The 23,976-nt window shown below is 34.7% G+C and overlaps 1 protein-coding gene across 1 annotated transcript; it reads right to left on the bottom strand.

Moving 5' to 3' along the window:
- On the bottom strand, nt 1–22,533 carry LOC129253567 (probable ATP-dependent DNA helicase HFM1). The gene is made up of 26 exons (XM_064106151.1): nt 22,432–22,533; nt 21,985–22,117; nt 20,333–20,484; nt 19,389–19,469; nt 18,802–18,978; nt 18,470–18,516; nt 17,992–18,145; nt 17,231–17,363; nt 16,624–16,725; nt 12,030–12,223; nt 11,692–11,738; nt 10,983–11,164; nt 10,306–10,389; nt 9,600–9,691; nt 8,906–9,060; nt 8,107–8,204; nt 7,447–7,661; nt 6,998–7,081; nt 6,252–6,409; nt 5,559–5,662; nt 4,758–5,015; nt 3,962–4,293; nt 3,078–3,348; nt 1,306–1,906; nt 804–981; nt 1–75 (listed from the first exon to the last, which is right to left on the bottom strand). Exons 1-26 carry the CDS (start codon nt 22,531–22,533, stop codon nt 1–3), a joined length of 4,209 nt encoding a protein of 1,402 aa, XP_063962221.1.
- Nucleotides 22,534–23,976: the final 1,443 nt, after the last annotated feature.

Below are 23,976 nucleotides of genomic sequence, written 5' to 3'. Positions count from 1 at the left end.
CTAACTGCCCGTCGTACTGGAGTTTGGCCAGGCACATTCATGCACTCCAAATCCATACAACGACAGAGCCAACTTCTATGGACATAACATATCACACTGCAATGGTCATTCACTGATACACAATACAATAAGCTCTTTGTCTTTCACCATCTCTCCTCACGAGGGTTAGGGAGAAAATGGAATGAACTGGCCTGATTTAAATGATTCCTCCATCTCAAGGCTCGGTGGGTTACTCAGCATAATAATGCAGGATCTGACACCATGGTTGGATCTTATGTTGAATATAAATCAAAGTCCAGTAGGCATGCAGTTCTTTGTAACGTATTTACAACAGACATTTTTTAGGTGAGCTACATCACTACTCCGTCATCTTAGTAGCAGCCATAGCTTTCTCAGTACAAGTGGTCACGTGTAATAACATAGTATAGTCTACGCTTGCAGACCTTTATCAGTTATCACCACAATAACACACGCAACCAGGTATTTAAGTGCGACTCTAAGTCATACTTAAATCTTTGTGAAACACCCCCCTGATGTTATAAAAAAGATGCAGTCTTCAAAGAGACTATTTTAAGAATGGTTATCTCCCCCCAATTGCTTATCATGCAACTTTTATATTACAGTTACTATGGGCAATCTTTGTGATTATGTACTATGTTGTGATCATAAAACCCAATTATATACTCTTTTTTTTTACGCAGTGAGTACTTTAAGCTTGGCAGGCATCAAGTCACATCCTTCGTGACCTAACCAGGCAAATCTCTAAGGTATAAATGCACATGAACAATGTGAATGGACAATACCTTTTGTAAGTAGTCTTGTTCAACAGCATCTAAACATGTCACCAAGGACATCTCATCAGGGCTAGTATTGCTTGCCGGACATGCAGTAGGTGGCTTTGTGGTAGGAGTGACTGGATTAAAGCCTAGATTCCTGACAGCCTTACCATACAAGGGTTTCAGAGGGGATCTCTCAGGTTGCCTTAGTGAATGAATGAGAAGAAAAATTAATTGACCCTCAATATCAAACTTTTAGGTATTGAATTTGTTTGTCAAGATGCGAAGATACAGAGTGAGCACAACATCATACCAAACATTACAATTACAAGACTTCCAAATAAGTACATAGTTTCTTGTGCATTGTTCTTAACATTACTTCTTGTAACATTCTCAAGTTATGTAACTATTAAATGGTATCAATATTAGTTGTGTATTAACATTAAAAATAGTGATATCATTTTTTTAAATCAGTCTTGATATTGATTTAAATGCAAACATAATTTAAAAGCATTAGAGTCAAAACTACCTTGTTCCATGTTTTCCTAAAGGAGCAGGATTAGGAAGGGGTTTGGTCCAAGCAGTACTCAGCTGAGGTCTTGGTAGGGACTGGATCCCAAGGCCTCCTCGAGGTCCATATGATCCTCTGAGAGTGTTATTGTATGCAGGTCTCATAGATTGGTGTGAAGGATGACCTCTTCTAACCAGAGGGACATACTGATCAGCAACATTGGAGGTATAACTATACTCCATGACTGGCATTGACATGGTTGCACTGGATGCAGCAATGGATTTGCCAGCTTCGCCTCTGCAGAGTGTCCGCCCAGGTGGCACTCTCACATTCGGGACTGACTGCTCCTGTATGGGACGTGGCTGTCTTGGTGGCATATCTGTCCATAGAAACCCTGATGTTTGTTTTGGTGGGTAGGTAGGGCATTCAGATGATTTGGCTGGAGGGCACACATTCTCCTTCATGTTGTCACTGGGATCTTGGTGAAAGTTGTCCCCAAGGTCACCCATACAGATGATGTCATCCATGTCATCTACATCATAGATATCATTCCCTCCAATATCAAAACAAGGAAGGTCATCTGGTCCTTTATCAAAGCCAAGAGATACTTCTGGGAGTTCTGTTAGAAGGAAAGAAGGTGAACTCTACTGAACATAAATGATACTCATTGATAGAATGCAGGATGATTAATTACAGCTGCTCTGTAATATTTTAATAATTTCTTTATCAAGAATTTGAAAGATATTGTGTTTTGACTCAGAGCAGGAAATTACGTCAAACCCCCGTTTGAGAACGTACCGCAGTTCAGATTGCAAACTGCGGTATTTCACCCCATTTTGCATTTGAAAATCTAAAACATCATTTCCAAGCCCAGGGGCCGTTTCATAAAGCTGTTTGTAAGTTAAGAGCGACTTAAAGAGCGACTGGTGATTATCGCCAATGGTGTGTACCATTTACCGCAAGACAGGATCACCAGTCGCTCTTAACTTACGAAAAGCTTTATGAAACACCCGCCTGATCAACCCCGCTTGGCCAGGTAATCCCCGCTGTTCACCTCCACAGGCCAGATTATGAGCGTTGAGCCAAGGACAAAATGATAAACAACAGCTGTGCTATTACGTAAGACTTCTCTGCCTGTAGTAGGACCTTCTGAATGAAATTATTGTATTCGATATTTAATCACGTTTTCAAAGGCATCTTGTATTCAGAAATTCAATGTTAGTCCATTTTTAATTTCGAACGAAGAAAATCGACCTCGAAATAAGGAAAGTAAGCGAATAGAAATGACGGCGCGCTTACCGGGTCCGCACTCAGCGCTGCGCATGCATCCCATCGTGTGTGGCCCCCTGCTGTGACTGTATATGCCGGGCTGTTGTGTTATCTTCGGACCGAGGTCAAGAAACAGGTGTTTTGATACTTACATTGCATGCTTGGGGCAGTAGGTTTTGTCATACTTGGAGAAGAGAATTTATTGCAAGGGAAACTGGGGTATAGTGTTCTCAAATGGAGGTTTTTCGTCATGATTTAAATATATGAACATAAAGCATGCAAAGATAAATCTTTGTACAGAAGGTATAATACTTGCTAATCTTCCTTAAAGCTAGACAACATTCATAATTTTGGTATAGAAATAGATTGTATTAGAACACTGATAGTTGCACATATCTGGATGAAAATGATTTTTAATATTTAATCAAATATCCCTTTTTGTTGTAACATTTGCAGTTCATCATAAATATCTATTTAGCTTGCAAATCAAAGCAGTATCATCCATCCTACACAATACATACCATCATTACCACCATAATCATCATCCTCTCCTCCATGGGACTCTTCAGACAGCAAATCAGAGAGTTCCATTTGCCGCTGATGCCTGTAGAAGTCCAAGTGTTCCCATCCATGAGTCCTCTGAGGCTCCTTAGGATTGGGTGTGGCAGTGGTAGGAGGGGCCCTGCTGGTAGAGGTAGCAGCTGCTCTGTTCATGGCAGGAAGCAAGTTTCTTTTGGGTGTGTAGGCAAACTGATCTAGCTTTGGTAAGGGGGTAGGGGTTGAGTCACTGAACTGTGGATGGAAGCGATACAAAGTACAAGGTAAAGGCACTGGTGATATAATAATTGTTACCATATATCTGTTACCATAAAGTATCCCTGAAGTATTGGTACAGGGAATAAATATATCATCGCCATATGCCTAACCCTGTTTCAACTCTTATTTTATGTTACTTGCATATTTGAAATATTCCCCTACTTCCCAAAAACTTAACACTGATAAACAAAAGATTATAAAAATTCACAGTGAAATTGCACATAGCTGGGTCCCGTAACACAAAGGTTTGTGATGGAACATTGCTGTTTTATTTCTGGTCAGTGTTTTTAAGGAAATGTTTAAATAAAAACAATTATCTTGATTAGCTAATGCCAATTAGCAGTTAATTGAAATCTTTTGTATCCCTGAGCCCTGGTGAATCTTGTCTGCCTGAAGCTATAAACTTGCTCTTGGTTAAATGAGAGCATTTGAAATAAATGCAGCAACAATTACCAGATTAGAGATACCTTGCAAAATCATGATGGAGTTTCATCATGGAAAACTAAATACAACAGTTTGATGACAATTGCAAAACTCATGGTCTGAAATTTGTTATCCAAATTCATTTGCATCATGTAGATTTTCCTACCTTCAAGCGTTTGATGTTAGGGGTGACGGTGATATCACGAGCTCTCTGTCTCATCAGATCCAGGACGCCATCAATACCATGAAGTCCTCTAGATCTAGATGGTGTGGTGGCAATGCTCTTTGGATCATAGGAGTTCATACTAGTGTTGCTACTGGCGTTTGCACTGGTCGTAGGTAACCCTTGATCAGGAATCTGTAACCTCTTGGTGGATTGGGCTCTAGGTCTAGGAGGAGGTCTGATAGGGATGCCAAACTTACAGCAGTCATGGGCGCAGGTGTCCTTGTCTAAGCAGCGATGGCTACAGGGCTTGCGGCTTCCATACGCTTCAAAATCTGTAATTCAAGTTTATCTAGAAAAGGTGAGAAATCTTTAAAATATCCCATAATATTACCATCACAAATATTAGACACATGTTACTGTTAGCTGGTGCCTTAACTGAAACATATCAAAGGAAGAATCAGGTACTCTTAGTGTGGACCCCAAAGACAAGGCATGCAGCATTTTAATGGATTGTGATGTTATAATGTCATGTTAATTCTTTCCAACAATAATCAAGCTTTGCTATTATTAAAGTCTAGTTTTGAGTACCAGAAGAAATTAAAAAAAAAAGGTATTCCATTTCACCAAATAAACAACAATAATGGTTGTCTGACAACTATCCTTGATTTTGATTGGCTAAGAGAGAAGCACAAGTGTCTTACTTACTATGGTACTGTCAGATAAAACATGTGATGAGTCTTTCATGAGACATTTCCAAAAGATACTTGGATTGATATTTTTTTGCATACCCCCTCACCTTGTATACCGTCATCAAATGGCGGTGAAGAAGAATCTGTAGTGGTGAACCTTTTTTGAGAATCCACCGTATCAGGTATACCAAGTAACTGGTTTCTATTCATGATAGGGTGTCCAGGTAGGCCAGGTACCAGTCTTCTCGCAGGGGGTTTCTTCTGAGTCAGTTGAGAGGCCGGAGTATCACTGTCTGCTGCTGCTGCTCTAAGGTGCTTTGGTCCAGAGTAGAATGGAGTGTAGACGCTCTGGACGTCAAGTCCAACTAAGAATGATTGAAATAGAGGTTTACAACCACTTTGAATCATACTTTTCTTCTCACTTATATATTTTACTTTTATGTATTGTTGATACCTGGTAAATCACAATCTTAATTTAATTTAGTTTGTCCCTTTCTATTTCCACTCTTTCTATCTTCCCCTCTTTCATAAATGTATTAGGCAGCCCAGCTAAAGCCGGGGTAATAATAATAGCAGGGCCCACTGGGAGAACAGTTTTCAGAACCGAAGTAGCTTCCCTGGGTAAATATACCTATATTATTATTATTATTACTAATATATATGGATATCACATCTGATACACTACTACAAGCCATCAATGATTTCACTCATGTAACTCATGCAATTAGTTGAATTGATTCAAGATCAACATCATAACTGCATGATAAGTATTCCTGTTCCTCAGATTTCAATTTTGTAAATGTAATGTAATTTAGCATTTTGGCTGGCAAGGGGGTTGAAATTTTAAATCATACTGAAAAAAAAAAGAATTTTATCAACCATCTATTAGATCAAAGAAATACTCTTACCAAAGTCTTGACTGATGAGGTTAATACTGAGATCTTCTCCTTTCATAACTCTCTTGACTTCTATCTTACGCATCCATATACCAGACTGCAACAACTGGCTATCTCTGAAGTTGTGACATTCCAAAATAAAGCATTTCTTAATCATGAAAAAATTTGTACCAATACATTGTGGTCAAAAGTGAAAGGTATGAGAAATGTAACATAGATAAAGGAATCACAACTCAGTCTTTATTGAAATCATTAGATCGTTCTTAATTTTCTTCCACTAGCATTACCTTGTAATATTAACAAAACAAGGGGAAAACACAACTAAATAATCAATTACACTGAATAATCATGCAATTAACCAGGAATAGCTATATATTTTTAAAATTCTAACCTTAGTAGTTTACTGGTTAATATTTGCATGATGACGATGCTATATATCAAACACCTGCATACACTGAGTGCAGAGTGCTCAAATGGTTGTCACTTTACACAACCTAGCAATAAAGCTTGTTTAGTAAATTACCAGGAGGATATGGCTCAGATTCTTCTCCATGGGACTATGTATAATCATGACAAATCTCCAAAAACTTAATTTTAAAACCCAGGTAACATGATCACTGTACCAACAAAGAGTAGAGAAATGAAAATGGAGCATGTATAGCACATTGTCATTGTTGACATTCTCGCAAAGACATTCACACTTACGCTATTCTTTGCTTGTAGATTACTTTGTTATTGGCATCTCCTATGAGTAAGATGACATTATGGTTTGGTTTAGTGGTCTGTTTCCCAGCGACCTTCTCATGGTTCTGAAGACATACTGTGATGTTGAGTTCTGATTTCACAGGACTGTACTTTGAAATCTGAGTTAGGTCAAATACAATATGGCAGAATATAAAATATTTCTTCCTCTACAACCACTAATAGCTATATCAACAAACCCGCTCAAGTTAAGCATTTCTTTGATATTGTAAGAGTCATAAAATTGTCAATAGATACACTAGTTTTCAAGGCTGATATCTAAAAGTGAATGCTTTCAAGCATCATTTCAGTTTCTATCCAGCCCTAATTTGATTTACAAGGTGGTCTACATAACATGTTCATTCTTCTAAATTTGTTTATTTTAGCATGTTTCTATATGATTCTGTAGTACTTTCATATCTTCAGCAGATTACAACATGAAAATATGCTCAACTTTCAACAATATGGAGGAAGGAGAAGAGAGGCGAGAGATAATTTTTTTTCATGACACCCATTTGCTTTTGTCAGTAGTTAATCATCAAAACAACACCATTCTCCATTACTAGCTTAGTTCAACTTTTATAATGTAGTTAATGACACGTTTTTTCGTAATTATCATCAATGACAAACTTGAGGTCTTATGGCGTAGGTTACTTGAATATTTTACACATATGTGATAAAAGCAAGATAAAAAGGATGGTAATATGCACCTGTTCAATCGAGACATCATACTTTGGAAGATGCGAGACTGCTTCTACTATCTGATTCCCAAATGGAGGATGGCGATTTACAATCTAGAAAACGCAAAATCAATCAAATCATCCATGCAAATTATATCACTTCTGATACACTTTAAATTCATTCATTTTTCATGATGTAGTTCTGCTTCAATTTGCAGAAATATAATAAAACAGCATCTTTCAATTGTGCCAAAATTGGTCATATTCTATGTAATTAGAACACCAGCCGACCAGGAAGCCCTAGAGTAGGGCAAATGGGAAGACGGGGTCTGGAAATAGGGATGTATAGTTACATACAGATTTTAAAAAAAAATAGGAGACAGTGGCTGTAATGGCTATCTCTTTTGACAAAAAAAATTGACTTTATTCTACGGGGACAGTTGGCAGCTATGGACTCACTGAAGTCTTAACAAACTCACCAATTCCAGTTCCCTGGGGTTCTTGTTCTCTAGCTTTTCAAAGGTGTCCAGACCAGCATGAACCAATGCATTGGACATGGTTGGACCTATCTTCTCTAGCTGTCTGGCTACATACTTAGAATTCTCCCACAGCTTGGCTTGAATGCACTTGGATGTGATTACAGCATTGAGCAAGGCTTTGAACTCTGTTCTGGTCATCAGATACTCGGTGAGACCTGACAACATAAGAACAATGATGATTTACTGCTCTTCTTTAAAAAATGCATTAATTTCCAAAATCTAAAATTCCAGTAGGTTTTGAACAAGAATGACCAGGTTCAAGTGTGTAATGGCTCAAACATGCATTTATCAAAATATGTTCCAGTTTACTTCCTTCAACTTTATCTTTCCAACAATTGACTTGATATTGTAAAAATCAGAAGTATCATTAGACTCCAAAACACTAAAAATATGAGCAGACTAAGCAAGATGTATGATATATATCAACAGAAAAGATGAAATGACCTAGATTCCGAAGTTGAAAAAAATAAAGAGTATGCCAATATTGTCAAAGTAGGCTCTTTCCTAGAAATATCAAACCTTGAGATCATGAGATTAGAACTAGAGCTTGACGGAAATACTATTGCCTTTTATTAGCTAAAATAAGAAATAAATGCTCACATCTAGTAAGTCTCTGGCCTGCTCTGAATATCTTATAGCAATCCTGATTGAGAGCAAACTCCTGGATAGGAATAGATCCTAAGGTGGCTTGGATCAAACTTGAAAAGAAGAAAAAAAAACGATGAGAAAATCATAATATAAAGACAAGATCAAGTTGAGTAACTAAGAAAAACAACAACGAATTGAAATTGTTCAACACATTAAAAAAAAAATCAATGCTGCTTGACAAAATTTCTAGGAGCTTGAAAAGTATGATTAAAACAAAATTTAACTACCTACCTAGTCCTGTTCATTTCCCCCCTCTGACATTATTTGCCCAAATATTGCAACACTTAAAGTTCTTCAACAGAGAAGCTATTTTTTCTTCATAAATACCTCTACTGATAATTGTGTTTCTTTAATGAAAAGATATTAAAGTTTTGTAAATGAAGCTGATTATCTAAAATCTTTCTTGTTGAGTCCTGGAATGAAAATACCCCCCCCCAAAAAAAAAAAATATGTATATGATAAATGGTTGAATATATTTATTTCTTAAAAAAAATAAAAAACTTTAGTATTGTCTTCCTTCTCTTTAGCAGAAATTTGAAGTTGAAACTAATCAGGGGGGGGGGGGCGTTTCACAAACGATACAGTCTCACTAAAACTTGCAGTTCAATTACCAGTTGCCAGTGGTATATCATGCAACACCACATTATGTCAGACCATGCTCAGCGTGTCTTTAAGTCAAACTTAAATCTTTGTTAAACAATCCTGTATATCAAGTTGGATGATTGTACATACAATATAAATTCCTTCTTACCAATTGACTTTCATATCATTTGTCTTGATCTTTCCATTCATTGGGTAGCGGATAGTAACATGGTTCTTGTCTTTGTTCATTTTGTTCAAAACCTTCCTCTCATTCACTCTCAGCTGAACATCACTGAATTCCTTGCATTTTGATAGAAGTACCATCTATTAAGTTCAGAAATTAAAGAGATTTGGTGCAGTGTCAATTATGTTTCATAGTATCTATTTGATTCCCTATTAAAATCTTAGGATTTTTATTCATTTGAAAAGAAACAAATCTACATATTAAAGGCACTGAATGAATTACAACAGGAAACATTTTTCCAATATTGAGAATTACAATTACTACAGTTTAGGTACAAATAGTCAAATTTAGACTCCTGTCTGTCTGTCTCTCATTCTCTTTGTTGATTATAATTAGCTATTTGATTGAAGAATCTTCTCCTGTCATTTTTAATATATTCAATTTTTCTTAATTTCAGAAACACCTATCAATAACTTGTACAACCAAGGTAAATACAGAGTAAAATAGCATGTGTAACATTTATCTACATTGTTAATTTATTAGACCCAAAGCATTAAGGTAAACATTCAGATTAAAACTTTCAGATCCACTGCAATGAACATGTGGAGGATCAAGATCACTCCTTTTCACACAGAAAGAGGTAGATGGTTGTGTGTGTGTAATGGATCTGAAGACTCACCAAGTCCGCCACAGTCTCATTGCCATTAAGTTTGGTGAACTGCTTCATAGTCTCAAAGGCTACACAGTATCTTGCCATCAATCTGCCTGTCTCTGTAAGATAAAACGTAACAATGAGTTTACATTGTGAGGTATTGTGTGGATGCTTAATTTGTGTTTTCACCTTATTGTTATTTTTTTTGTACATTTGACTTAAGAATTTTTCTGTTGAATCTGATTTTGTGTGCTAGTTCTTCTATTTGAGGTTGCTGAATATGAGAGTGTTGTACAAGTCAAATGAATTTTGCTTGTTGCCACATATTTAAATGCTCTTCGGAAACCATGTGTAATTACTGCAAGGGAATCATGGAAAGAAAATGGATGTGGCCAATTTTACGATTGTACTACAAAGATAGCAACTACGGTAAAACATCAGACTTTAAAAGTTCATTTGGTGTTTTTTGTTAACTCTTTGTGCGCTGGGCCACGAACCCCTCTGTGCTGAATTCTTTTCAGGGAGGGTAACAATGCATTGTTTGCTTGAGTGTGAAATGCGAAGTTCACATGGCACCAAGTGTGCATACATGCGAAGTACGCATGGAAAGGGTTAATAACAGCCTCATAACAAGGAGTAGTAAATCTTGCAGGATGCAAATAAAAAATATTAAAGTCAAAAGTTCTCTATATCCTATGCAGCTAATATGGAGGAATGCAAAATTTATATTTACCAAGAGGCTTGAGTACTTTACTCCCTTGATCCATCTGTATGAGATTGATGCTAGCCAATGATGCCAAGTCTTTAGTGCACATTTCTTGTGAATGAATGTAAAAAAAATACATTTCTCAAATCATGCTACATCTAAAGTACACAAGCAACATGTGTTCTTAGAGGAAAAGTATTGGCCTATAGATAATTTATAAAATACTCTCTGTGGCCCTAGACCTATAGCAAAGTGATCAATTGTAGGATTTAAAAATTAGAATAAAATGTGGAAATCACTCTGCTGCACAATAAATTCATACCACTCAAAAACGTATTGAAAAAAGAGAATATAAATATAGGATTACAGCTTAAAGTTCAGGTTACATGGATAAGGAAAACCTTAAAACACATTACTGAAATCCCAATGACTTTCTATTCCACTCTAAACATATATGACCACATAAAAAATATATATTTACACATAAGCTTTATACAAAACAAAAAAACAATTTCAATTATGATAGTATTTTTGAAAATCAAAATATGGGGTTGTTAACCCCCCAAATTACATTAAAGAAACAGAGTGAGTATGCAATATGTAATTGAATGGTTCTCAGTGATATATATATATATATATATATATAGTACAGACATATATATCGATTAATATCTATTCATCACTATCAAAAATTGTCATTATACCTTTCAGTTTCTTTTCTAACTCTAGCTGTGTGAGTCCCTTTGGAAGACCATAGTGTGTGGGATTCTTCTGAATGCGTATGTAGAGGAAGGTAGACTTGAGCCACTCCAAGGCGATGTCCATGTTGTTAATGGTATGTAGGACTATCTCAGCATTCAGGTGCTCTATCAAATGGTTATGAAGACTGAAGAGAGAGACAAAGGGGAAAGAAAGATAAATAGAGAGCAAGAGAGGGAGACAGATAGAAAGAGGGAGAAAGTAGGAGATGTGCATGATAGATAGACAGGTAGAGAGAAAGAAAAACAAAGGAGATTTAGACAGAGAAGAAAGAAACATATATGAAAGAGAAAGAAATAGAAAAAGGATAGAGAGGGAAGTAAATAAAAAAGACAAAGAAAGAGAGATGAAGAACGTCAGTGAAAGAGAGAAAGGAAGGAAGGGTGGAAGGGTGGCAGGAGATTTTTTAATGCAATGGGAAGATGATGTCAGGATGAGGCAGGGGTTATCACAAAAAGACAGAAGGTTAAACACTACAGAAGAAAATGGCAAAAAGTAAGTCAGTTAGTAGCAATATAAAAAAAGACTCAAAACAGACCAAGGACAATGATGAGGGAACATTTATTTTTAGAAAGATAATTCATTCACAATTTAAATTTATTTTTAAAGTTTAGATTGCATCAATGTAGAGTATTAGAAGAAAAACATATTTACCTGCTCTCTATTTCTTCAGTTCCATTCAGGAGATTGTCATATTTCATCTGTAGAAAATAATGATTTAACAGAAGATAAAAATGGGGGAAGAAATAAAAGATTTTAGGTTTTTGCACAAAAGCTTTCCTTTGGTCATGTTCATTGTTTTTTTTTCAATATCAAGCAGGATATATAACATACTTTCTATTTCTGAGTTTTGAAATGAAAATGGAGTAAATCAAATAATACCAAATTGATGTTCTTCACAGTGTTATGTTTTAAAGATGGTTCTTATGTTATATTGAAATGACCAAACAAAAGTAGTGGTTATTTCGAAAAGTTGAAGTAGTTTTGCCAACCTTTGTCTTGTGTTTAGTCATGATAACTGCAGTGGCTGTGATATCAAATTGTGGTCTTCCAGCTCTCCCAATCATTTGTAGGATCTGTGTCTCACTGTATTCTGTATACATCCCACAGGCATAGTGCTGAGTTGACTTGACAACTACAAGGTGAGCGGGCAGGTTCACACCCATTGCAAGGGTACTTGTGGCCACTGCAATTAAGTGATTTAGAAACAAATAATGAGTAAAGTTTGTGTTTGACTGCAAGGAAATAAGAAATGTTTAACGTTTTAGGTCAGAGGGGATTCATAAAATACAAAAGGCTAATAGTGTGAACAGTGGTTCCTACTTTCATATTTTCCCCAGATGCATGTGTAAACAATTCTAGTTTTGTTCATATCTACTTGAAACATTGTGACAATTATAACAATTAGTAAAGTTCACCATACTGATTTGGGAGAAAATGTAAACGAAAGATGAAAACAGCAGTACATAATTTTAATTCTACTGCAAATATGAAAGACGTTACAAATGCATAGTGAGAATAGCAGTGCCTAGTTTTACATCTACTGCAGATATGAAAGATGTTACAAATGCATAGTGAGAATAGCAGTGCCTAGTTTTATATCTACTGCAGATATGGAAGATGTTACAAAAGCATAGTGAGAATAGCAGTGCCTAGTTTTATATCTACTGCAGATGGAAGATGTTACAAATGCATCGTGAGAATAGTAGTGCCTAGTTTTATATCTACTGCAGATATGAAAGATGTTACAAATGCATAATAAGAATAGCAGTGCCTAGTTCTATATCTACTGCAGATATGAAAGATGTTACAAATGCATAGTAAGAACCTCCGTGCCTACTTTTATATCAACTGCAGATATGAAAGATATTACAAATTCATGGTGAGAATAGCAGTGATTCTATATCTACTGCAGATATGAAAGATGTTACAAATGTAAAGTGAGAATAGCAGTGCCTACTTTTATATCTACTGCAGATATGAAATATATTACAAATTCATGGTGAGAACAGCAGTGCCTAGTTTAATATCTACTGCAGATATGGAAGATGTTACAAATGCAAAGTGAGAATAGCGGTGCCTAGTTTTACATCTACTGCAGGTACGAATTACGAAAGATGTTACAAATGCATAGTGAGAATAGCAGTGCCTAGTTTTATATCTACTGCAAATATGAAAGATGTTACAAATGCATAGTGAGAATAGCAGTGCCTAGTTTTATATCTACTGCAGATATGGAAGATGTTACAAATGCATAGTGAGAATAGCAGTGCCTAGTTTTATATCTACTGCAGATGGAAGATGTTACAAATGCATAGTGAGAATAGTAGTGCCTAGTTTTATATCTACTGCAGATATGAAAGATGTTACAAATGCATAGTGAGAATAGCAGTGCCTAGTTTTACATCTACTGCAGATATGAAAGATGTTCCAAATGCATAGTAAGAATATCCGTGCCTACTTTTATATCAACTGCAGATATGAAAGATATTACAAATTCATGGTGAGAATAGCAGTGATTCTATATCTACTGCAGATATGAAAGATGTTACAAATGTAAAGTGAGAATAGCAGTGCCTACTTTTATATCTACTGCAGATATGAAATATATTACAAATTCATGGTGAGAACAGCAGTGCCTAGTTTTATATCTACTGCAGATATGAAAAATGTTACAAATGCAAAGTGAGAATAGTAGTACCTAGTTTTACATCTACTGCAGGTACGAATTACAAAAGATGTTACAAATGCAAAGTGAGAATAGCGGTGCCTAGTTTTACATCTACTGCAGGTACGAATTACGAAAGATGTTACAAATGCATAGTGAGAAGAGCAGTGCCTAGTTTTATATCTACTGCAGATATGAAAGATGTTACAAATGCAAAGTGAGAATAGTAGTACCTAGTTTTATATCTACTGCAGATATGGAAGATGTTACAAATGCAAAGTGAGAATAGCGGTGCCTAGTTTTACATCTACTGCAGGTACGAATTACGAAAGATGTTACAAATGCATGGTGAGAAGAGCAGTGCCTAGTTTTATATCTACTGCAGATATGGAAGATGTTACAAATGCAAAGTGAAAATAGCAGTGCCTAGTTTTACATCTACTGCAGATATGAAAAATGTTACAAATGCATAGTGAGAATAGCAGTGCCTAGTTTTATATCTACTGCAGATATGGAAGATGTTACAAATGCAAAGTGAGAATAGTAGTACCTAGTTTTACATCTACTGCCGGTACGAAAGATGTTACAAATGCATAGTGAGAATAGCAGTGCCTGTCTACTGCAGATATGAAAGATGTTACAAATGCATAGTAAGAATCTCCGTGCCTACTTTTATATCAACTGCAGATATGAAAGATATTACAAATTCATGGTGAGAATAGCAGTGATTCTATATCTACTGCAGATATGAAAGATGTTACAAATGTAAAGTGAGAATAGCAGTGCCTATTTTTATATCTACTGCAGATATGAAATATATTACAAATTCATGGTGAGAACAGCAGTGCCCAGTTTTATATCTACTGCAGATATGAAAAATGTTACAAATGCATAGTGAGAATAGTAGTACCTAGTTTTATATCTACTGCAGATATGAAAAATGTTACAAATGCATAATAAGAACAGCAGTGCCTAGTTTTATATCTACTGCAGATATGAAAGATGTTACACATGGATAGTGAGAATAGTAGTACCTAGTTTTATATCTACTGCAGATATGAAAAATGTTACAAATGCATAGTGAGAATAGTAGTACCTAGTTTTATATCTACTGCAGATATGAAAAATGTTACAAATGCATAGTGAGAAGAGCAGTGCCTAGTTTTATATCTACTGCAGATATGAAAGATGTTACAAATGCAAAGTGAGAATAGCAGTACCTAGTTTTATATCTACTGCAGATATGAAAAATGTTACAAATGCATAGTGAGAATAGTAGTACCTAGTTTTATATCTACTGCAGATATGAAAAATGTTACAAATGCATAGTGAGAATAGTAGTACCTAGTTTTATATCTACTGCAGATATGAAAGATGTTACAAATGCAAAGTGAGAATAGCAGTGCCTAGTTTTATATCTACTGCAGATATGAAAGATGTTACACATGGATAGTGAGAATAGCAGTGCCTAGTTTTATATCTACTGCAGATATGAAAGATGTTACAAATGCATAGTGAAAATAGCAGTGCCTAGTTTTATATCTACTGCAGATATGAAAGATGTTACAAATGCAAAGTGAGAATAGTAGTACCTAGTTTTATATCAACTGCAGATGGAAGATGTTACAAATGCATAGTGAAAATAGCAGTGCCTAGTTTTATATCTACTGCAGATATGAAAGATGTTACAAATGCATAGTGAAAATAGCAGTGCCTAGTTTTATATCTACTGCAGATATGGAAGATGTTACAAATGCATAGTGAGAATAGCAGTGCCTAGTTTTATATCTACTGCAGATATGAAAGATGTTACAAATGCAAAGTGAGAATAGTAGTACCTAGTTTTATATCAACTGCAGATGGAAGATGTTACAAATGCATAGTGAGAATAGCAGTGCCTAGTTTTATATCTACTGCAGATGGAAGATGTTACAAATGCATAGTGAAAATAGCAGTGCCTAGTTTTATATCTACTGCAGATATGGAAGATGTTACAAATGCATAGTGAGAATAGCAGTGCCTAGTTTTATATCTACTGCAGATATGAAAGATGTTACAAATGCAAAGTGAGAATAGCAGTGCCTAGTTTTATATCTACTGCAGATATGAAAGATGTTACAAATGCATAGTGAGAATAGCAGTGCCTAGTTTTATATCTACTGCAGATATGAAAGATGTTACAAATGCAAAGTGAGAATAGCAGTACCTAGTTTTATATCTACTGCAGATGGAAGATGTTACAAATGGATAGTGAGAATAGCAGTGCCTGTCTACTGCAGATATAAAAGATGTTACAAATGCATAGTGAAAATAGCAGTGCCTAGTTTTATATCTACTGCTGATATGGAAGATGTTACAAATGCAAAGTGAGAATAGTAGTACCTAGTTTTATATCTACTGCAGATATGAAAGATGTTACAAATGCAAAGTGAGAATAGTAGTACCTTGTTTTATATCTACTGTAGATATGAAAGATGTTACAAATGCAAAGTGAGAATAGCAGTACCTAGTTTTATATCTACTGCAGGTACGAAAGATGTTACAAATGCATAGTGAGAATAGTAGTGCCTGTCTACTGCAGATATGAAAGATGTTACAAATGCATAATAAGAATAGCAGTGCCCAGTTTTATATCTACGGCAGATATGAAAGATGTTACACATGGATAGTGAGAATAGCAGTGCCTATCTACTGCAGATATGAAAGATGTTACAAATGCATAATAAGAATAGCAGTGCCCAGTTTTTATCTACTGCAGATATGAAAGAAGTTTGAAATACAGTGGGAAAAGCATTGCCTAGTTTTATATATACTGCACATATAAAAGAATTTACAAATGCATAGTGTGAACAGCACTTTTTATATCATGGACATTGAAGACAGTATCATTGTGGAGTGAATAAAAGTGATTAGCTTACTGAGTACAGGTAGATCCCCTTGTAGGAACATCTCTTCAATAGCCTTCCTGTCTTGTAGGTCCAATCCAGCATGGTGGTATCCTACTCCATTCATTACAAGATCTGTCAAACAGAATATGATCCTAATCAATTTTGTGGGGCAATTTTTGTGCCATATTGTAAACAGCATAAATTCTGTCTTTGCTATCAATAATTCATATATTTACTACAAAATAGTGGGTTTTGACTACACTTGTTAAAGCTATGCACAGGTTTTTGTTAAAGACTTATCTACAATGTGAAATAATATTCTTTTACAGAAACATAAGAAGTGACCAATTTTAGACTATCTATACAATGAAACTTTATTATATCTTTCTCCAACTTTGATTGCAAAAGAAGAAATTCATCATTATTCCAGTATGTCAAGTAAAGATGAAGTCCCATTAAAATATATCAACCTATCTGAAATACACAAATGTATAGTTTAATATGACCTTCGACAATTATCACAGTAAACAACAGATGATCAACTTTAATTATCAATCTAATTTAATTCTGTCTTTCCAATTTGCTTTGTACAGAGATCACCCAAGATTCTGTGGCAACCAGTATTGTTTTAACACACCTCTGAGCTTGGAATCTCTGATCCTATTATTGTACATCTGTAGTCTCTGTTTGCACTGTGCATTCAAGATGAATCTAGCTTCTTTCACCAGGATAGAAGCAGCCTGTTCGACAGCTTTCCTAGTAGCACAGAACTGAATATGAGTAAACATGAATTAGTAATATGTTCATTTGAACTTATGATGGAAAGGAAAAAAATGAGCAGATATATAAAGTCCTGGCATATTGTCGCTGTTGTGTTCAAACCTTGTATCCTAAAATTCAACAATTTTGAGGACAGCTCAGGATAACCATTATTTTAGAGTTGGGACGCAAATAAAAAACCTTCTTTTGCCAAGAAAGAGTTCTCTACAGGAATTTAGAGACTTTTGTCTGACAATAAGTGGTTGTCACCAATGCTTTATTTTTAAAATGTGGCTGTTCTGAGCTGCCCTCAAAATCTTTGAATTTAGAGATACACGGTTCTAACCCCCAAGTTATAGATGTATTGGTGGTGATGATATTAGTTGTGATTGCAGTGGAGTGTTTCATGAAAGGACTTGTTGGACTTTTGGAGCCCTGTTTTATCTGACAGTTTCCATAGAAGCAGTGCTTCTCAGCCAATAAGAATCAAGAAAATTTGTAAGATCTGACCACTTGTCAGACAAAATTGAATTGAATCAAATCAGGAAAAGGAACTCCAATAATGGCATTTTGAAAGTTGACAATCGAGGAAAACAGTATTATATGGTACGGTGAAAAGTGATTGTCTAAAGTTCTTACCACAAGAGAAGGTTTGTTTTCTGAATAGGTCTGGATGACTCCACTCAGCTTGTAGTTTAGAGATAGATCAAACTTGAACTCTGAGAAGTTTTCAGAGCAGGGGTAGCCAAGCACGACCTTACGAAGCTTCACTGGTCTGTGGCTGTCATCAAATCTAAAATGGGGGGAAAATGAACAAACATCTGCACAGACAGCATATTTTTATTTTGGGTATCTTGTGTATTCATTGTGTGTTTACAGACTTGTTTTTAAACTGCAAGATCATGTCATCCTTTACAAAGTAATCAGGGAAAATTGAGCTGTGATGATTCTAATTGTAATATGTGATACTAGTGTACAAGTATACAAGAGTTGAAAACACACTTGAAGTTTTGATGGAAACATTCTGTAAAAAGGATCACTACTTGTTCTGTGGTTATATTTTTGAACTGCATGTTTTAACGGAATACTTTGAAAAAGTCTGTGTTTATATACTCACTTGTGATAGACAGCTGTGTTATTTCCAAATCCAAGCCATCCAGCAATCTGCAAGAAAAATGTATGCATTAATTGATTTATGTTGTGTGTGAAAATTGCTACAATTATATATATTTCCCTCACCTCACTAAAACAAAAGGGGTAAAAGAAAAGTGAGAAAAATTTTAATCTGTGCAGTCACTCTGTCTTAGGATTATTATTACCATTTGGTTTTTTTTTCATTAATATCGCAACCATATATTGACCACTAAATATTCAATGTTATGTCATTTACATTATCCATTCTTCATCCTAAAAATAGAAGCTACCATGGTGTTTTTTTTTAATACTTACATCCTTGATGTTTGGTATGGTCGCAGAGACTGCAAGGAACCGTAATCCTGAGCCGCTGCTCTGATCCTGAGGTGCTGAGTTTGTCTGATGGTCTGGTAGTGAGGCCTGGACAGTCTTCATCCTACTGATAACAGCCTCTACAGTAGCCCCTCTGGTTTCTTCATTTAATGAATGCACCTGGCGGATAAAGGGATAGGGAATATGAAATGATAGGCATGGTTATGATATATTCAGTGGGGAAAGCATGGGGGGCAAGAACTAAAGTAGATGAATAAATAATATGAAGAAATAAATGATAGCAAAAATAGTATTTCAAATTTTCATTGGGGTAGTAAAGGAGTGGCAAAAAGTACAATAAATGAAAAAATAAATAAATAATAATTATAACCAGAATAAACAGGAAAATGATAATAAAAGAGTGAAATTATTGCCAATTTTCAAATTTTCACAAAATTTACTAAAGGCCGACCCTTGCTTTCAATTTTCATATGGGCACATTCTGTCAGGTTTAAAGTGCAAGTCCACTCCAACATAAAATTTATATGAATAAAAGAGAAAAAATCAAAACAGTAAAGCAAATTACTCACTTCATCGATGAGGAACAGTTTGACAAGTTGAACCAAAGAATGATTGTCCCTCCATTTCCTTGTCATGCTATCCCATTTCTCCTACAGAAATGAAACACATTCAAACCATTTAAGTTTAGAATTTAAAGAGTTATACAATTGATTTAAATCAAATTCAATTTATGATTGATCAAAGTGTATGTATTAAAGAGAAATGACTTTCAAACCAGTTCTGGTTCATTATGATTTGAATGTACTGCATTTCTTTGTAATATGATCTACATGATAATAAGTTGAATACGTCCTTTAAAATAAAGATGAAAAGTAATTAAATGTGGTGATCAATTCAAGTTGATCATATGAAATAAACAGGTTATATTATATTCTAATGTAAAATAATTTGAGAGCTATTTCATATTATGTTGCAGTTATGATATTCATTGAATAGTTGCATATGATTGTACTCTATACAATTTTTTTTTCAAAGCATATCAATAGCTATACTATTTTTCTATTTACTTTTTCTAATTTCATTCATTTTAAAGAAAAAAAATGTTTTCATCAAAGAGATGAAAATATGAATGGGAAGAGGGTGACTTCAAAATCTGATTTAAATGCTTGTGTTATTAGGTTTTGACAATATCAACACCAGCATAACATCAAACTTAAATGATGCCGTGCTTAAGCTTGCTTCACTAGGTGTTTAGCTATCAGTAACGTGATTGACATCATATTTGTAAACCCTCATTCAGTGCTAGATCTAGGTTAGGGCACTATGATTCATACACTCAACACAGCATCAGCACCAAACTTGGAATCACTAACTGAATCACAGTGTGTTAAGCTATCAATAATGTTTGGTACTAGATTTGTATAGCTTGATTTATACTCTAAATTATGATACCAACACTCTACTTGAACTAGCTCCATATATTACACAAAATATGAAATAAAGAAACACAGACCGGTGTGGTAAAGATGATATTGACAGCTTGTAGCTGATAGAAGTCTTCAATATCAGTGTCTCCTGTCAACTCTTGACATTTTAATCCCAGTGGTTCAAACTTCTCCTTCCATTCATCACATCGCTGGCTGCATAAAACCTTGATGGGAGCCACTACAGTAGATGAAAGATGGTTTGATAAGAGAAAAGATGGATTATAATAAACAAATCATTGAACAATAGATAGTTTTTATAAATTAATCTAATTCTCAAATTGTCTTATATCACCATTTTGTCTAATTGCCACTTGGTCTACCCTACATTTGGTATAATACTTACTGGCCCGTATCTGCACTTGGGTTTAATTTAAAGCTAAATGAACGTAGTTGCAGTAAAACACTGATTTCGTGAGAAAGTCTGTAAAACCAAGGTAAAGTATTGATATATCACCGTGGATCTAGATCTGGTACAGTTACATAAACTGAACTTTGTGAAATCATAATATCTAGCTAAGAAACGATCACACTGAAGATCGCCAACACAGATAGGCACACTTGGGACAGTGTATTATTATTGCTGGAATAAAGACCTGACGGAAGTGACAGAATCCGTGCTTATTTTGCTTATTTCTCAGCAATTACACAATTTCTTCCAGAATCCTTTGGCACATATTTTTTATTCATACAAACAGACACGTTGGTGATCATTATATTAAATTCTGTAAAAAGCAATTTTGAGATCGTTCCCACAACTGGAATTTATCTTTAAGCTCTGGTTTAGTCGTGATTCAACTACGGATAGGCAATTGACATAAATCTTTAATTATAGTGGTTGAATTTGTTAAAATTTCATTTTAGTCAGAATGAAGGCCAATTAGTCTAATTTCATTTAGTCAGAATGCAGGCCACTTAGTCTTATTTCATTTAGTCTATTGGCAAGTTGGTCAATTTCCATTTCTTTATTTATTATTTTACTTTGTCAAATAATTTTTTTTTGCATATTCATAAGTATTTCATTTAACAATACAGACACGAATAGATAAATAGGGCAAATGCCAATAAGACCAAATGGTTAAGTAGACCAACTGGTTGTAGACAAAGTAAGATTAGACCATGTTGGATGAGACTAAATGAATAGTAGATGAAGTGGATATAGACGAAATGGTAATTTACTCAATATATTAAACCTTGTAGCTATAATCTATGAATAAAGAACAACTTCATTCATTCCTTTGATTTCTGTTTCTGTGGTCTGTTTTTCTGGCTTATTTTCTTTTAAAACCATTTTCTTGACTCTTTCTGTAATCACACCCTTCTACTAGTATCTCATATTTAGAATTTATTACATACTTTGGCAATGTCCTGAAGAAGCACTATGGGTGAAATATTGATATCAAATGTTGTTAATGGAGTTTTTATTGATATTTTTTGTTGTTTCTATAATATATCTCCATAAACAACACCAATACACTACTACAGCAGAAATTTGGTGGCCCCATTGCATCAAACTTACCACTATTTTTACTTTGCTATTGTTGATAACTTCAATAGAAATCTTCATTTGATTGGGTGTTAGGCAATGTTACCATGGTATTTATCATTCATGGCAAAGTTGTCACCACTGCTATTAGTTCTATTCAATGAGGGGTAGAAGTTTCTATGAAAGGCAACTTACTATATACCACTTTCGTCCTATTATCATAACCTCCTTGAGAGATCAACAGTCTGAGAATAGCTAGCTCAAAGAGGACTGTCTTTCCTGATCCTGTTGGAGCACTCACAACCAGAGGTTTATCAGTATACAATATCTAAAAGTAAAAAAAACAGAATGAATGACATCTTATTCAATCCTTCTTTCATTACCTTATTTATTATTTTGCTTAAATATTAAAACATGAAAATGTTTTCTGGTATTGGAAGAAACTACCAATGATATTATTGGTACCGGTACTCATCTTCTATCCGCTTAGTGTATAGACTGATATCAAACACTCGATCTAACCTAAGTGGGAAAAAAACCTGAATCTAATAAGAATTATTAATTGTTTCAGCAGAAAACTTATCACAATTTCAAGAAATAGCACAAAGATAGTCAAGGAATACAGTAAAAAGTGTAACTTACATCATCAAGAACTTGTGATTGCACAAAGTTGAAGTATGAGAATGAAAAGATGGATCTGTACTGATCAGCTGATAAGAGTTTGATATTAAGGAGGTACAACATACAAGAGTGGATCATGAATTATTCAAATACTCACAAAATATCTAACATATTTCTATGTTGGGCATCATTTTATAGGAGAGATACAGAGGCACAATGACAAATACTAAATATTGAATTAGAAATAGTTAAACATGAGAAAGGAAGAGACTCAAATATATTGCTTCGAATACTGTCATGGAATAAATACTTGTGTAAATTTTCAAAAGCACCAGAAGCTGATGGAGAATATATCATGAGATATTATTGACCCATTATGGTTTAAGAAAAGGATACGTATTTCTTCGATGGAACGCAAGCATTTGGCCCCTCTCTTTGTTCCTCCAGGAGTTTGTAAGGCTGATAATGGAATGACAAAAAAAGATAAAAATACTAGATTTGTGATCCTTGCTTATAAATCACTTTATCATATTCATATGCACAATGAAGACTTCAATGCAGAAAGTAACTTACTTTACTAACAAAATTGAGAATGCTGTATTCATACTTTCACTTATTATTTATAGTTGACACAGCACTAAATGTCATCAATTTTAAAGAATCGCTTTATTTTGCAGATTTTTTCTAAAAATTTTTGAGGTACCTGGGATATGAATGGAAGGTGGCAAGTCATCATCTTGACTATGACTGAGTTGTGGTGGAACTGGAATCTGGTCATAAGCCTCTTTTATTGACTGACTTGGGTAGGGTTGATCATCTAAGTCTTGTCCTTTCTCCAGAGGGCCTTGTAGACTAAGCAAATCATTCAAATTTTCACTGAACAAGTCCTCTTGTGATGATGCAAGGGATACCTGGCTTTTGGTTTGATTTGGCTGGTTTGACAGCTTGCGTTGAACAGGGGGCACAAACCTAACTCTTGGCCTATAAGTCAATTAAAGAAAGAGAATGGATATTACGATTGTAGTATTATAAACCTTTTGGATACTGAATTTTATGCAGTTGTTTTAACCATTAAATAACTAAATAATTTATTATATCATAAAGCTGTTAAAGAATGACAGAGATGTACTTCTTTTTTCAAAGTTGGAAATCTTTGTGCAAGTGTATATTTGACCTTGATTTGATTATTCATCCAATAGATAAAAGTTTGATTCTCACTGGTGATAAACAAATATACAGATACAAGGTATATAAACCAAACAATAATTATGACAATACATTTAGTCATATCAGCAAAATAATTTTGGCTAAATTAATAATTCAATTAATATTAAACTCATTGGTAACATTTACTATGATGAACTAACACAAAATGCAGATTTAGTATATGGATTAAGATGTGACAATCTACCAGAATCAGTTCCTTTACCTTTCTTTTTCTTTATTGACATATATATTCCAATATCTTCAACCATTAAGGATTTAGGAGGTTTTTTTTATAGTGAAATGACAATGACTGAGCATGTAACATACTTGAGTCATACTCTCAACTGGCAAATATACAAT

The sequence above is a fragment of the Lytechinus pictus genome, chromosome 2 (genome assembly GCF_037042905.1).
Source record: "Lytechinus pictus isolate F3 Inbred chromosome 2, Lp3.0, whole genome shotgun sequence".
Classification (NCBI taxonomy): domain Eukaryota; kingdom Metazoa; phylum Echinodermata; class Echinoidea; order Temnopleuroida; family Toxopneustidae; genus Lytechinus; species Lytechinus pictus.
This window is presented reverse-complemented; position numbering and strand designations above follow the sequence as displayed.